Source organism: Coturnix japonica, chromosome 8 (genome assembly GCF_054131305.1).
Source record: "Coturnix japonica strain WE chromosome 8, WE-NBRP24, whole genome shotgun sequence".
Classification (NCBI taxonomy): domain Eukaryota; kingdom Metazoa; phylum Chordata; class Aves; order Galliformes; family Phasianidae; genus Coturnix; species Coturnix japonica.
The window spans coordinates 30,387,352-30,403,875 of record NC_140670.1 but is presented as its reverse complement, the minus strand read 5'-3'; the positions used below and the strand labels follow the sequence as shown (position 1 = coordinate 30,403,875).

Below are 16,524 nucleotides of genomic sequence, written 5' to 3'. Positions count from 1 at the left end.
CAGAAAGGAATACAACAACAACAAAAAGCCTTCTGAAGCTCTGCCCTGTCGTAGCAACATCTCTGCACACTGCACAAGCGCAGAGGTACGTCGTGCCCGGGCCATTGTAAGTGGCTTTGGGGTGGGCGAGAAGACTGCTGACCTGTCCCCTCTCCATGACTTGATTGCACTAGAGCAGCTCAGTCTCAGGAAATTGCTTGTTACTTTTACTGTGTAAATAAAGCTTCCTGGTTCCGTACCCCGTCTCGCCTCTCTGTGCTCCCATGCGCTGCTGTGGGTCGGAGCTCTCGTGGTGAGAGTAAGGGGGGCCCATATGTGGGGCTGGGGGAGAACTTGGCGCTCTGACGGTGCTGAGAGGCAATGGGGAATCACAGAGCTGAGTGCCATGCGGTGTCTTAGGTTTCTTGTCTAAGGTCGGAGGTAATGATGTCCCATCCTTCAAGTATGAAGCTGAGCAGGGCAGGGAGCCCAGGTAAAGGCACACAGGGCCTCTGTTATCTGTGGAAAGCAATTGGTGTCCTACAGCCTGTGTGTTAGTTCTTGCCTTCACTTATTTCTTAAACCAGAAAGGAGAACGGCTGCACTTCCTTAAGTGAGCAAACAGTCCAAGTTTGTCCGCCTAACCTTAATCTGACCGACAGGCTCAGCAGAACAGAACAAAAAGGAAGAATTACAGGATGAAAAAGAAATTCCCAGTGACCGGCTGCAGCGCTGAAGCTGGAGCGTGGCTTACAGCATCCTCCATGTGTGTGTGTGGATGCACACGGTGCTGTAGACTTTGGCTGAACCGCTACCCTGAGGGGAAGAGATAGAAAAACAGAACGAGAGACGCCACTAAGGTCATTTTCCCAGATGTAGTTTATTTTATTGCAACTGAACTCCTTGCCCACATTCCCTCTCTGTCCCCAAGGGGTGCAGCCTTTGCAATGCACCCGGTGCAGAAACAGAGCAGTGCATCGGTGCCTGGGGTCACCTTAGCTCTGTGGGCTGCTGGAAACCAAGCTGGAATTGTCATTTACCCCCATCCAGCGCTCAGACAGCAGTAGCTGGATGCAGGCAGCGTGCTGTACGTACACACACGTGCTCTTTGTGTTTAAATAACCTTTCTGTGGTCCCACAGGAGGCCAGAAGCAGGTTAAAATCCACGTGGTCTCGTTCCATTCCTCTCTAAGGCACTAAGTCTTGCCTAAAATCCAAGGGGTGCAGAACTGCTGACCACACTTGAAAGCTTTTGATTTAAGAAGGTTGCAGACACCATCCAGAGGTGGTTATGGTGGGGAAGCCATCCCAAATCTATAATCCTCTCTGTTTGGAGTCAGCAGCCCTGTCTGCTCACCAGGTTCCCCTGCAAAAGAAGGAGAAACCATAGGCCCCTGTTGGAGATATCCCCTACAAACCCTTTGGGGGTGCTGATCCAATTGAACACAACAACGGGATTAGATTCACAGGACTGTGTTTATTAACGACATGGTGACACAATTATTCTGTCATTTGTCATAGTATTCCTGAATTCCTGCCCTCTGACACAGGGCAGTGCCAGAAAGCAGCTGGAAACCAAGATGGAAACACAACCACAGCCTTGCCCAGTGTGCTCTGACAGTCCCAAAGGGTTTTTGGGTTGCCCATAGACTACCCAACAATGCACTGTGGAGGCACACTGGTACCCAGCCAAACTCTACAGGGCAGGACTGCTCTCCATGCCCCTCATAGACATCCTCATCCCTAAAGGGCTGTGCTGGCACTTGGATGGCACTGAGGGGAAGGAAGCTCAAAATGCACACAGAGGGTTCAGTGTTCCCTCTATTGAGGTTAGTCTTGGTTTAGTACCTTGGGTAGGTTTAGAAGCACAGGTGTTCTGCACTCCGGGGAGACAGGGGATGGAGCAGCTGGTGGCCATGCCATATGCAAGACACCATCTTTATCCCTTAGCTCTCTGCAGCACCATTGCTTCTACATCTGGCTGAGGATCGTGTCCACCGCTTCAGCCAGGTTGTTCACATAGGCGTCAGGCTTCACCTGGGGGTGGTTTTCATCAGAGGGCCTGTGAAGGAGACAGAGGGGACAATGAGTGGGAGCATCCTCCTTGCTAGATCCTTCTGCTGATGGTCCTGAGCTTGGCGGGGCTCAGGACCCAGATGGAGCCTTTGGCTGAGCCTGGGTCTCAACTGACTGCAAGCCTACAAACCTACAAGGTTATGCAAACAATTCCTCTCCCCTGTGTGTATGTATATATATTTCTAGAAATAGGTGAAGAAAAGAAGAATCCACTTCTGACCTAGAAACAAGCAAGGTCTGCACACAGCTTTAGTGAATGACAGGGATCTGCTGGTGTTGAGTTTTGCAAATGTGGTGGTGGTGATTTCCATCACCAGAGCCAGACTTGTGGTCACCACCATCACCACCCCGGAGTAGAGCAGCTCGAAGCCGTGCTCACCAGGGATTTAACTGAAGATAGTGGCCTGCAGATGCACAGTCCCATTTCACCGATTCAGCAGCATTTCTGGCTGGGAGAGGCAGAAAGAGCCCGGGTCAGTTTCCCAAACCTCACAGCCCTGTTATGGCCCTGGGGCTGAGAAACCCAACAGCTGCTGAACAGAAAACATATGTATTTTATACGCTTAATGGCTTTCCTTTGGGAAAGAGTGAGAGCCCTCATGTCCAGCTCCTGTCACTCTTGGCTCCTGTCAAGGGCCATTTTCCCAGCAGGGAACATGCATTTCCCACTGGATGTGTGGGAGGCAGTGATGATGATGATGATGATGATTATTATTATTATTATTGTTATTATTACTATTATTTCTCCAATTGCAGCAGCACGCTCCCCAGGGCTATTTCCTCTCTGCTCATTTCTCAGCTGCTCCTCACAAAGGCAGAACCCTTCTTCTGGCTTTGCAGGCATTTCTCCAGCAGAAAACACCATATCAGGAGTTTTGGTGCCCTTACATCTGCTCCAGCACTGATGGCTCTATATGAGTGCCCACCCAGGGCCTCTAGGGGTGGGTGGGAGCAGTACTTGGTAGCTTGGTGGCTTGATAGTACTTATGTCCATCAGGGCATCCCTGGGGCATGACCAGCCTCCTCCTCCCCCAGCCCATGGGTCAGTGCTGCAGGAGCCCAGCAGCTCTCTGTGGTTCCAGGTGCCAGGTCCCCCACCCATCCTGAACAGGTTGCTTCAGATCAGTGTTTGAGCATCAAGGGAACAGCAGAAGCAGAGAATTGGCTCTGCCACATCAACTTTACACACAGTCTCTTGGTGATAAGACCTCATGCATGGCAGCAGGGCTACACACACAGCTGGCTTCCTCCTGGTGAAGCACAGTGCCAAAGCCTGGATCACAAGGCAGAGAAATTCTGCAGGGGGTCTTTCACTGTCTGGGTCAGATTTCCCCCTGGGCAGGTCTGTTCTAAAGGCCACTTTCCATAGGGATGTTTCTGCACACAGAAGTGTAAATGGAGGTACCATATAGGACAGGGGTGACCACAGGGGTGAAAGCAGCTTCATCGCTCAGATCGACCCAAGACATGCAGAAACTTGGCTTTGGAGAAGAGCAGCTGGGAACTGATCAACACACAATCGCTATCATGGATTCAAATCAGCTTTTGTGTAGTCCTTTAAAAATAGGGGTGGGTAGGAAAAACAACAGGCAGGGCCAGAGCGAGGCACGAAAGTTAAGTGGAAAAAGACAAATGATCTCGCATTCCAGTGTGCAAGGCTGCAGTCATTTGGCAAACCTGGCCCATAGTGCTGCACGTCCCACAATCACTGACCTTTCCAACAAGACAGCAAGGAAAGATCACCCCCCAAATCACCCTGTGTTTGCACAAGGAAGCTCTTTGTGTCACAACACAGAATTCCTGCTAACTCCCCAATTAAGCAGCATACACTCCTGCTGCATAAAATTAGATCAGAAAGATTAAAACCATTCCTCCTGACAACGTATTCTTTGGGGGCTCTTAGCACGGCTGTAAAATATGTGAGATGGAGTTTAACAAGATTTTCTTTATGAGGAATGTAAACAGACACTGTTAACCTTTGCTGGTGTCTTTGGACAGATGCAATAATTTCAGTTGGTGCTCGGAGTGAAACTCTCGCTTTCCCTGAATGTGCAATTTAATCAGTCCAGCCCTGAAAGTCCAAATAAATCACAGTGACTGACAGCGCACCGACGTGCAGCTGATGGATGTTTGTGCAGCACATTTCCTGCTGTTAACGATGGGAGCCAAACCAGCATGAGAGGCACCTGGTTGAAAGCACCCAGGGCTGGAGCAGGTCCCAGAGCTTCAGGGGCCTGTGCCTCATCCTTCATGTCACAGCCAGATGTCCCTCAGAATAGAAAGAGGATTTTCTGGTTCAAAGGCCAGTTTTTGGAGTGCTGCTGCAATGGCTTGCATAGTATTATTGAATTACGGGGTTATTCAGGCTGGGAAAGACTTCTAGGATCACCAAACCCAACCCCAGCCCACCCCCACTGTCCCAACCACAAGCCATGGAGCCAAGGATGCCTTCTGCATTGCCACAGCTGCTGTGCCATTCCCCCTGCCCAATAAGCCTGCACAAGGAGCACAAGCCCACGCCAGAGACATGCAGCAACCTCTACCTCTCCTCTCTTACCTCCCAGAACCGTGCACAAAGCTAATTGTGTATAATTGCAGCTCATTGAAATTCAAGCATCCACCAACAGGTAGAAATTAACAGCCAAATTGTTTGCTAACATCTGAGGGAAGTCTGTGGGCTCGCCTCTTAATTGCTCCCATTTATGTAAAGCTGCTGCAGTTCTATCTGAGCAGAGTAAACCTGCTCAGGTACAGCACTTCTCCAGGCAGCAGGGATGCATTGTGAAGGTGTTTGTAACTTCAGTGCAATATGTTGCTAGGCTAACTGATACAGCTAGAGGAAACAGACAGGACTTCTGCAAATACAACCCCTTTGTCTGGTAGGGTAAATGGGAGCTGGGATTTATTGCTTTAACTCTGCTACCTGCATCAGAACACCTGTGCAGCTGTATCAATGGGCATCATCCAGCAGCCAGGCTTGCTAAAAAGCACACAAAGCACTGAGCTCTGTGAATCCCTCTAGAAGTATTGCACTGAACAGGCCCTAAACTGAGGTCTACCCAGACTCACAATGAGATATGCAAACTGTGACCACCTGCATTAGTGCAGTAAGCTGGAGTGAGCTGACACGTGGATGCACCCAGTGCTGCAGTGCAAGCACAGCACAGATGGTTTCAATAACAGCAAGTCTCCCTCTCCTCCTCAAAAGTTAAATGCACGTTTGCTGAGGAAGTCTGAGTGCTGCCCAAAGCCTCCAGGCTAACAGGGTGTTTGCAAGCACCGTGAGACCCAGCCTGCCTGGATTAATTATTGGTGACCTGCAGGGTTCTGCCAAGTGACCTCACTCCATTCAGTAGAAAATCATTTTAAATGCCCCCAAGAAAGAATTCGGACCCAAACATGTTCTTTGTGCATACCTACACACAGATAGGGACTGCATCCACACAAGGCAAAAGGCTGAGTGCTCATCACCAAGATGTGATGTGGGCACACAGTAGCCCAAAGGTGCAGCCCACAGCACTGCAGCAGCTTCCCAAAGGGCTGGAGCACATCATTGGTTCTGCTTTAGGCCTTCCTTAGTGCCAAGAAGAACAGTGAGCATTGTGCAGGGTGCCCACAGCCTCTGAATCGCTGTACAGGGCCCATTTGGAGAGCAAAGGGGACAGAAAACAATGTGATCCTATGTAGGAAGGGGTCCTGGTGGTGGGCAGGACATGTTGGGGAGTGTGGGGCTGAAGGTGTCAAACCACATCTATCTGTGTTTGTGCTTAAGAATGGATTAGGAAAAGCACGCTAAGCCAACTGTGTTAGTGTAAGGATTAAATCCCCAGCACTGCTGGCTCCCGGCCCTCTGCAGGTTTCCACCTACTTCCTTCCATCTCCCAGTCCAGCTCCTCCTTCAGATCAGACCAAACTTGCTACAGTTCTTAAATATTAAAGCAATAAACAACCACTTTTATTACAAAGGAAAACACAGGCAAGATCAGCAGCTTTGAGGCTGCATCACCTTCTTGGTCTCAAAGCTTTTGCATTCATCCACTGAGACTATTTGCAGACCCTTTGCATCACCTTGAGGTGAGGACTAATCCTCCGGAGAACGAAAGGCCCGTCGTACGGGTTTTAGCCATGCAGGAGTTGCTTCTGTAACCTAACCTGCCTTGAAATGAAGCTTATTTACACAGCGTGCTCCATACCTTGGAGAAAAGCTGCTGCTTAGAATACTTCAAAGCATGGCTTTGTGCTGGAGGTGGAGCAGCCCAGAAGGCCACGCTCTGCATAGATTGCTGAATTCTCGCAAGGCATCCGAGGGTGGAGATATTTGTCTATGAAATAGAACATAAAATGAAGTAAAACAACCCTCAATCCTTTTCAAACTGCATCCAGGACAGCACAGAGAACTCCATGGAGGGATGATCCATCCTTTGTGCTGCTTTTTCCCTGCCAGCATTAAGGAACAGCTTGAAATGTAGGCTAAGATTAGGAGGTATGTGGGCATAAACGTGAAATAAAGGTGTTTCTGAAGCAGGCCGCTCAAGCCCTCATGTGGAAAGGACTTTCTAGATCATAAAGAGAGAGACTTCATCTTCATTAAGTAAAACATTAAAGGAAATGTTCGAACTTAAAGCACTATACATTAATGCTTGGCAGTGTAAGGGGTTTAATTGCCTGTTGCATTCCCACCATAAATTACAGCCTGCAGCTAATGGGAAACCTTCCCCCCAGACCTATTGGTGTGCCTCAATCCCGTTCCATGCCTTCACTCCGGATGGAAACAGAAGGGCACCATGGAGGAGTCCAAAGCTCACAGAAATGGGAAAGTTTGGAGACAGAAAGAAGAATTCAAGCATCACGCAGGTTTGGGATGAATAGCTTCTAACACAGGCAATGCCCTGCAGGTTTAGTTGTGTACACACCTGGCAGGTGTCACTAAGATGCTTCCTCTGCTCCTAGTAGCAGCCAATATGGGGGCCCAGAGCTACTACTGCCCCAAGGACACACTCAGCTTGGACAGTGAGCTACCCCTTGGCTGTGACATCCAGCACCCGGAACAGAAAGAAGCCAAAAGTTTCATACAGTTCTAGAACCAGAGGCTCATAGGATGGTTTGGGTTGGAAGGGACCTCAAAGACCATCCTGTTTCAACCCCCTACCAGCTCAGGCTGCCCCACTCAGCCTGGCCTTGGGCACCTCCAGGGATGGGGCACCCGCAACTTCTCTGGGCTTCCACTCACACTTTCTAATTAATTAGTACCTTTGTGGCATGTCTCCTAGGCCAGAATGGAGCCACAAATCACCCAGCCTGACTTCCCATCCGCTGCATGCCATGAACGTCACCTGGTAATCCCTCTGTGGAGTCCCATAACATGTGCTTGGCCAACATACCTCTTTCCACAAAGAAAGAAGCTATCAGCAAATGGAGATTGTACCGTTGCCCTTGGCAGTGCATGCTGATGCTAAACCCCTGCCAACATTTATACCTTATTTCTAAGTTCTTTCACTACCACCTCCAGCTGCTGGCTGTGGTATATGCCTTTCACCACTGGATTAAGGATCCCTCCCATTCCCTGCTTCTTTTCCCCATGACAGTCCTCAGCCACTGTAATCAAATCCCCATCTCCTTTATAACAAACTAAACAGACTGAGCTCTTTGAGAGTCCCAAAGGGAAGGCATTTCCTCCGACCTTACAATCACATCTGTGTCTCCCTTCTACGTCCCCTTGTGCTTTCCGATTTCTTTTAAAGGTCGCCCCTGAGAAGAGCATCACGTGCCCCCACAGCGCCAACCTGACAGCCAAGGAGTGTGTGTTTTCCTTCCCACCCCTCAAATTCCAGCCCCGACTCCTAGCAAATTCCACCAGCCAGCTTCATCGCTCTATAAAATCAGACGTGAAATCATTTCATGGGTCATAGGAAAGGGAAAATCTCAAAGAAGAGCACTAACGTGACCCAGGCAAAGCTGCAAAAACCCAGCGGGAAGAAAAAGTGCTGATCGCCCAGGCGTACTCCTGCTGCAAAACCTAACATAATATTGATTCAGCTTCCAAGAATGAGGCTAAAATCCACAGGCTGTGCAGATCTCAAAGCCTGCACGTCTCCCAGCTGCTGCCCACGTGACCCTTCGCTGCAAAGAGTCATTTTCAGACCTTCCCTGGTGGAGTGCTGCAACTGAAGGAAAAACAAAGTAAAGGGATCTATAGCTTAAAATAACCCTCTGAAGTCACCAGGAGAATGAGCTGAGATTTCCCTGGTATTTAGGAGGCTGCTGGGTTGCTGTTGGCTCTTCTGTCACATAAGCATTTCTTTTTGTGCACTGCACCTCACTGTAGTATTTCTCCTACCAAACCTCCCTCCTGTTCCCCTTTTCAACCTGTTTAACATCTCTAAAATGAGCTCTGGGCTGATGCGGGTGTCAGGCTTTCACAATTACCCTGTTTTCAGCATAGAGACGCTATACAACATTTCTCCCTTGGTATTGCTTTGCCACAGCCCTGCACACAGAGCCACACTTTTGATATGGACTCTGCTGTGATTTGGTTAGTAGTTACATAGGCTTGATTACTCATTAATGTTGGTAAATAAAGCCAAGCAAAGGCCTTCCATTGGCAGTGCCAGGGGAACTGTGGCTCCTCTGCTGTCCTTCGCAGCATGCAGTACCAGCAAGGTGAAGGATTATTAACAGGAGCCCCAAATCTGTGACAGACTTGTGAGAATGTGCTTTGCTAAGGAAAACCCAGCAGTGGTTTGGGGTGTAGATGGAGCTCCTGGGAAACTCTGATGTCATGGTGAGGGTGACTGCATCCACACAAGGAACCCCATGGTGGCTTTAGGAGCCCCTTGTAGGAGGCTCCTATGTTCACATTGCTTTGTTTTTTAGCATGTATATGAAGAAAGTAATGGATTTTTAATGCACGGGGCTCCTGATGTGCTGAATTCAGTATCACCTGCACAGACACCTTTCCTCTTCGGTCGCCTACAGCCCATTGACACCTTCATGCTACCTACCCAGAGAGCATTACTACTTATTACTTCCCAGGAGGAAAAAAGACTCTTTAAGCTGATGATTGCAGAGTGCTGATGCCCAGCAGCGCTGGCAGCAACTTCATTGAATCATAAAGGTTGGAAAGGACTAAGATCACCAAGAACAGCAGGCGACCCAACACCACCATGTCCACTGTCCCTGTGTGAGACAATGAGGCCAGTTGCTTGAATGGAAAAAAAGTTACCAATGGAAGAGAGGCAGAAGAGCAACATTTGGACCTCGGTTTTCACCAGCCTAAGTCTGGGAGATGCTATTTAGGTCTAAATCCAAAGGAAGCCTGGAGCTGTAGGCAGCCTGTCCCAGCCCCCTTTCCCAAAGCACAGCTTGAAACTAAGTCACGACGACTGTTTGCAGCATTAAAGCTCAGTGGCAAGAAATGATAGCTGCTTCCCACAAATGTGGGCAAGATAAACATCTTTGTTACAAAGCATGAGCCTCTCCAGTTTTATTGACCGAGATAGAAAGCATCAGATAATGGGAACTGCTGAATCCAGCCTCTGATTAGCAATTAAACACTTAGAGAGGGGCAAGCCTCTGGGCAACAATGCCCTCCCCATTGATTCATATAAAACCTTCTCACATAAATTAGCTATCCCCATGATTTTAATGCTTCACTATGCCCTTGACAAAGGAGTCCTTACAGGGCTGTGCTCAGCAATCGGCTCCAGCTTGGCCCTTTGGAAACCTGGCTGGGATCCAGGGCTGTGGATGCTGCTGTCCCACTGGAAGTGGGATGGATGCAGGAGCAGAAGGGGCTCCTCACTCCTCCATCCTCCTTGCGGCTGTGGGATGGGACAGGGACGTTACATCCTTGCCGTGCCTGGATGTAATGTAACACACAAAGCACAAAGTGGGGGTCCCACCGCAGCGCTGCTCGGATCCATCCCATCAGATTGATTTGCACACACAAACAGCAAACACACCCTGGTTTGCAAGAGCAAGGAGCGTGCACAGCCCATGCATGGCCACCCTGCAGCTCCTGCTGCCTTTCTGCACCTTAGGCCAGGTTCCAGCTTGGATCGGCCAGCACCGACCTCTGTGATCTATTTTGAGATTTAAGATGATGGAAGCGAGATGGGAGCAGAGTGGGGCATTTTCTACATGAAAGGTGTTACATAAAAGCAAAGGGCTATTCACGTCAGCAGCCCATCTCCCTAATTAAAAGCTGAAAGAATCCCAGCTCAGCCTGAGGAACGATCAATCCTGCCAGACACCATGTACCCAGGAGACGTTTGCAGAACACAACTGACGCTGCTGAGGGCTTTGTTTCCCCGACCCTCCTTCCAACCAGAGTAAAAGCTGCGACTGGAAAGTCCTGGTCCTTGGAGGGAGCGCTGGTTTTTATCAGATGGTAATGATGAGTACATCATGAAATCATTTAATAGTTCTCATTAGATGCATTGCTGGAGAGCAGGCTTGATTTACGGACGGTGTGCCAGGGGTATAAATAAGCTGCGCTCTGCTTGTAACACAGCTGGTCAAGAAAATTAATGTTTTGTTTTCCATAACCTTTGTGCTCTCCCTTCCTCTGCTACTATGGCAAAGCTCGAGGCGTGTAACTCGATCGGTCTCTGAAAGACAACACAGGTCCCCAGGCCTCAGCCCAGCAGAGGAAAGGCTCCCACATGGAGCTGCATTCCAGCCCTTAACACGTGGACACTTCCTCGCTGCAAAACAAAACCCCAAACTACTTCCAGGCTGTCCTGCCTCTTCTGCACTTGTGCTGGGTGCGCTCCCAGCAAGCCCCGCTCCTATAGATACCGATACACTCAGCACTGCTGCACTGAATGCATTTCCACCTTTAAAAGTAAAATCTCTCTGTTCCATTTTTCCTCTTTTTTTTCCTCCTTTTTGCCAAGGGAATAGGACAAAAGCCATTCAAACCAGATGACCATCCATCTTCTGATCAGACAAGAGGAAACATAAGGCAGTTGCGGTGCAGGACGGTGGCCAGAGACACTTTTAATGCTTACACTAACTGTGGCACCTAATCCTAAGCAAACACTTCATTGGTTGCATAATGTTTTTTCAAAAGCCCTTTTACTCCCAGCACAAGGCGCCCACTGTGCGTGCGACCCGGGGCAGGAGAGCCGAGCTCGCAGGGCAGACAGACATGGATGAGGCTTAGCAGAGAGTCGATTTCAGCAAGGACAGAGGGAAGGGCTTTGCAATCATATGGTTCACATCTGGAATTTACAGGCCTGATAATTTTATAACCTTCTCCAACAGAGCAATATTCCCCCCTCACTTCCCAGCCTAAGCCATGTTTCATTGCGCTCTGCAGCAGCTGCTGCGTCTCTCCAGCTCAGAACTCCATGGAGGGGTGGGAGAGGACACATCCATGCTGACTTTGGTATCACAAACCAGGACTTTGCAGACCAAAGGTTATTCTGGCTGGGGAAGGCCAGCAGGGTTTGCTCACAGCAAGTGGAGCCAGATGACCTTTATAGGCCCCTTCCAGCTCAAACGATTGCATGATTCTATGATAAGTCCTTTTTAAACTCACCCAGAGTCCTTTTTGGTTGCTTTTATGGCACATATGAACCTTTCTTCATAAAAGCCACTTTCTAAAGACATTTTAGTATTTCTTTTCTGGTTGATATCAAGAAACCTCAACCAACCATTTCTCAGATACAACGAATAACCCAGGCAGTAATGTCACCACATGAGAAAAGAAACAAGCAGTCAAAATACTGAGGAGGCAGAGAACATGAAAAGCATCTCTAACCATGACAGGAAACATGGAACAGATCAGTCTCATTTAAGACAGGGATCTGTGTGCTTGTGCATGTTTATTAACCAATAATCTGTTGCTATGATTGCTAACATTTGTTAACGATGGTTTCAGCGTTGCCAGCTTCTCCCACCCAGTGTGAAGGCACTTGGTGAAGGATGGAAATCGCCATCAAGTTTGAAATGTTTGGAAGTAATCACTAATGCCCCAAAAATTGGAACTGAGGAAAAACCTGCCCAGGTTGGAGAGCAGCGTCAGCTATTGCAAAGCAATGAGACTGAAGGAGAGAAAAGCTGCTTGAGAGTCAGCCCTGACCCCTCTGGGGATGGAGCAGCCGCCTGGGTTGTGGACACAGCAACTTCAGGAATGGCTTTGCCCATCCTGTATGGGCCAGTTCTGGGCCCAGCTTTCTATAGGGAACTTCCTTTGACTGCAGTAGGAAATGATCCCAGGCGGCCGACAGCAGCATTTGTTTCTCTGTGTGCAGTGCCTCGTGCCTAAACAAAGGAGGGAGGAAGAGACCTCTTCACTAATCATTGCAGAAATGATCTTGACCTGTTAACACCAAAGCCAAGAATAAAACTGATAAAACCCCTAGAGCTGATCTCTACCCCATTACTGTATTTATGCCAGATTAAGCTTGGAAACTTGGCTTGTTTGCTGCTATGCAAGGATGTGCCCCACACTAAGCTTCCACTGAACATATGCAAGGAACCAATGGCAGGGCCACTGCATGGACAGCTCTCCTTTCTTCAGGCTCCTGTGCAAACTGCAGGACCTCAAACTAACCATGACCAAAGGCTTCATAACTCCAAGGGACGTGGTGGCTCTAGCTGACAGCAGATGCTCACTTTGTGCTCAAACAAGCCAGCCTCTGCTTGACCTAATGTGTGAGCCATAAACATCCGTCCCAGGAAGAGTTAAAACAAGAGAGTTCTGCTAATACTTAAGTGTTACAAATCTTCTCCGTTAAAATAAATTATTCAGGAGATGTCATCTTCCCATCAGCACCATCTGAGCTACGTCTTTAATAGTTCTGTGAGCTGAACACTTTTTGTCATACTGTCAGCGATACCACGGCTGCAAGATGAAGAAGGGGGGAATGTGTGCATGCTATCAAACATGAAAGACAAAGCTGCTTCCTCTTAATTGCTATGAATCACACACTGCCCAAGGCAGAGGGGAGCTTCACAATGTCCGCTGCATTTCAGAGGAGCAAAACAAGCAGGAATAACATGCAGACTGCAGGGACAGCAGTAACCTCTGCTTTCTCACCTGATGGATATTTCAGCCACCCCCCTTTACTGCATTGCCCTCTTTTGGCCCAAGATGTTAAGATAGCCACCTATCTGCCCACAGAATCACTTACTTGTTCACATGACATGCAGAATGCAGGAAACAAATGTCACCAAACATGTTCAGAAGCAAATGTGAGCCTAATATAAAAGAACATAGGAGAATTCCCAGGGGATGGGATGAGAGCTAATGGCCTTAAGTTGCATGTAGGGAGGTTCAGGTTGGGTATTAGGAACAATTTCTCTGAAAAAAGTGCTGAGGTATTGGCACAGGATGGGGAAAGTGGTGGGGTCCCTCCTCCAGCCAACAAGACAGCCTATGGATTTAGCAGAGGTTATGGAGAGAGCAGACTCTTGTTCAATCCTGGCACCACGCTCAGAGGTAAAGAGCAGCAAGAGGCATGAATGCACTTGGCACGGCTTGTCAGCACACCCTCCATCGGGCACCTCAACAGGACCTAAAAGCATTCTGCTGAGTACAAAAATGCTGTGGTCAGTTTGCTCAATGACTGAATAGTCAGAGAAGAAAAGCCGTACATGTCCAGGCTGGAATGAAGAAAATCCAATTGCAAATATGCTAAAGTATTCCTTGTAGAAGTCATGTCCTCCGTGGAGTGACAGAATGAATGTTTGCCAACACTGTGCTTCTCGGGAGCAAAGCATGATGTCAAAAGAGAACAGGGTAAAGCCACCAAACAAGGAGTGCAGAAAGGACACCAAAGCCTGGATGTACAATCAGCCTGAAATCTCAGAGATGAGAACAGTCTCTGCAGTGTGAAAAGGAGAACAGCCGCACTCCACAGTAAAGCCTGATCTCCTTCACTTTGCCAAGACTTCTGATTTATGCCTGTGTCCCCAGCTGTTAAACAGGTTAACTCCCCTCACCTATGGCAGATAAGTGTCATATGTTGGTGCTCCGTGTCTCATCTGCTGCTAAAGCACCCGTTTCCTAAATTTGGATGCAAGGAGGCTGAGTTGGCCCCGTGCTCACACAGAAGGGATGGTCAGCATCCTGGAGAGAAGCCATCCAACCGCAATCTATCACCCAGACCGGAATGCAGAGGATACAAGTGTAGGCCGAAAGTCAGCTATTGTGTGATGCACCTACAGGAGAACATTTGGAGAAATAAGGTTGACAAGGAAAACAGGAAGCCTGAGCTTGTTTGCCCAAGGACAGCAATTATAATAGTGCCTATCTTTATAACATACAATGGACATTCAAGCAAGGCTGTCACATGCCACGAGGAGGAACATCTGGAGAAATATCTTCATTCGGATACCATGGAAGGGTGAGGAATCCCCATCCCACCCAATGCAAGGTGAGCGGTACAGGAGCAGAGGAGGGGTGGATGGGAGCAAGGGAAGGGCCAGCTGCTATTTCTGGCTGTGGTGCTGCCGGAGGTACCGGGGAGGTCACTTCCCTCTGTGCCGCTCAGTGGAAAAATAGTTTGTCATCTGACATTGGAGAAATAAACACTGATCCTTTCCAGAAGTGCTGTGCAAGTGGATCAGTGCTGAGATCCACCATGAAGAAGGTATTCCAGATTGGACCTGGTATCACTATTACCGTGGTTATAGTAACTCCAACAACAGTTTTACACGAGGCTTTTCCAAGGATAAAACTAGGTATCATAGGATCATAGAATGTCCCAAGCTGGAAGGGACCCATGAGGATCATTGAGCCACCATAGTGCTGATTTCCTCATGGAAAGCACATTTCTGACCATATGTGCAAGAAAACTAGACAGCACTCCCCATGTGCATGGCCTGGAGGCTGTGGGGGATCACTGCTATGGGGGATCATTGCTGCTGGGAGTTCTAGCATGGGAGCCACGGCCATGAGTCCACAGGGTCCTGAGTCCAGAGGCAAATTTCCTCCTACTATTTGCACAATCCTAATATGATAGATGCAAGGAGAAGCCGCTGGTCCTGCTGTTATTAGTATCAGTGCCTTATAAATTCCCCTTGCAAGCTATTCTACGAGAAGGCTGAAATGTCACAGGATTAAACCTCACAGGAAGCCCAGCGATGTAAAAATAGCACTTTGCAGAAAAACAAATGCGATGTGTGATGCCACCCTGAAGAACAGTTTGGGGAAGAAATGCTTCTCACATCCCTCTGCCCAAAGATCTGGGCAGGGTGCACTCGGGGAAAGTTCAGGTTGAGTATTAGGAGCAATTTGTTTTCATAAAGAGCTGTGGTGCATTGGCATATGCTCTGCACAGTGGGGGTAGGCTGGGGTTGGTGATTTTAGAGGTCTTTTCCAACCTGGATGATTCTGTGATTGTAACTTGGCTATCAGAAGCAAAGACCAAGAAATTAAACCATAGTGCAGCAGCTAAGACCCCAAAACACAGCGACCTTATGAATTTTTAAGACAAAGTGATTTGTTTTGCTTGGAAACACACACCCCAGCAGCATCCGCAGTGAGAACGCATGGCCTCTAATGTGGAACATGTGTTTGGGGAGAATAATAAAGCACCTGAGCTGGAAAGTCAGGCAGGTTGATCTTCCTCCACTCTCCTGAGTGTCACTTTCTGGTTTATGACTTTGGGGGTCAGAGCACATAAAGCAGGTGGGCCAGGAGGCTGATTGCATCCTCCAGATGCACCGATCCATCCCCAGAAATACAGTGGCAGAAGCAAAAAGGATGGGTGGGAAAAGAGCCGGCAGCACTGGAAGCAGCAGCAGAGTTCTTACGCACAGCAAAACCTGGGAATGGGTCCAAGATTCACTTACTGCCAGACCAGAGCCACCTGCACAACCATTTCCTAACAGTGCAGCACAGCACGTGGCACGAGGCGTGAGGTGTGCGGACACAGCGGGAATCCTGCCGTCAGTCAAGCTGGCCAGCACACAGCGAGGGTTAAGGCAACTGGAGCCCTCCTCTCGTTGACTGTGTGAATTAGATGCGGATAGTTTGCTGTGAACACGCTGATCAATATCTCCCAGCTGCCAGTTTAATCAGGATTAAGCCAGCAGCTATTAATTTTGCTCTTTTCCGACAACGTTTAGCCGCCGTGTGAAAGCGTTTCCTCTATCACAAACAAATTGACCTTAATAGCATCTACCCAGACATTTTAAAGGGAATAAAAAAAGAAAAAAAAAAAAAAAAGAAAACCCCAAATGCAAACAATAGAGGCCAAGACTAATAATCTGGCTTTAATTAGAAGTCATGTTTTCCAGCGAGTCAGGAGGAGGAAGCGCTCCGGCTGCCAACAGCTCAGCCCCACACTAAAGGCACCCGGCTCTTGCTCTGAGCACACACGTGTGCTTGCTGCAAGCACTACACCTTGCAAAGCCACCTCTGAGCTCCCAGTGTGTGCAGCAATGCAGCCAGCAGCAGAGGTATCAGCATCCCAGGAGAGGTTTGACTCCTGAGCATCCTCCCCTCCTGGCAAA

At 48.6% G+C, this 16,524-nt stretch overlaps 1 protein-coding gene across 2 annotated transcripts in view; it reads right to left on the bottom strand.

Moving 5' to 3' along the window:
- Nucleotides 1-1,436: 1,436 nt before the first annotated feature.
- LHPP (phospholysine phosphohistidine inorganic pyrophosphate phosphatase) overlaps nucleotides 1,437-16,524 on the bottom strand; it is a 55,373-nt gene continuing 40,285 nt past the window's right edge. For both annotated transcript variants that reach the window (XM_015867526.2, XM_085554843.1), the window contains one exon: nucleotides 1,437-2,041. In XM_015867526.2, coding sequence (XP_015723012.2) covers nucleotides 1,951-2,041 — 91 coding nt within the window. In that variant the 3' untranslated portion in view covers nucleotides 1,437-1,950. The remainder of the gene's footprint in view (nucleotides 2,042-16,524) is intronic.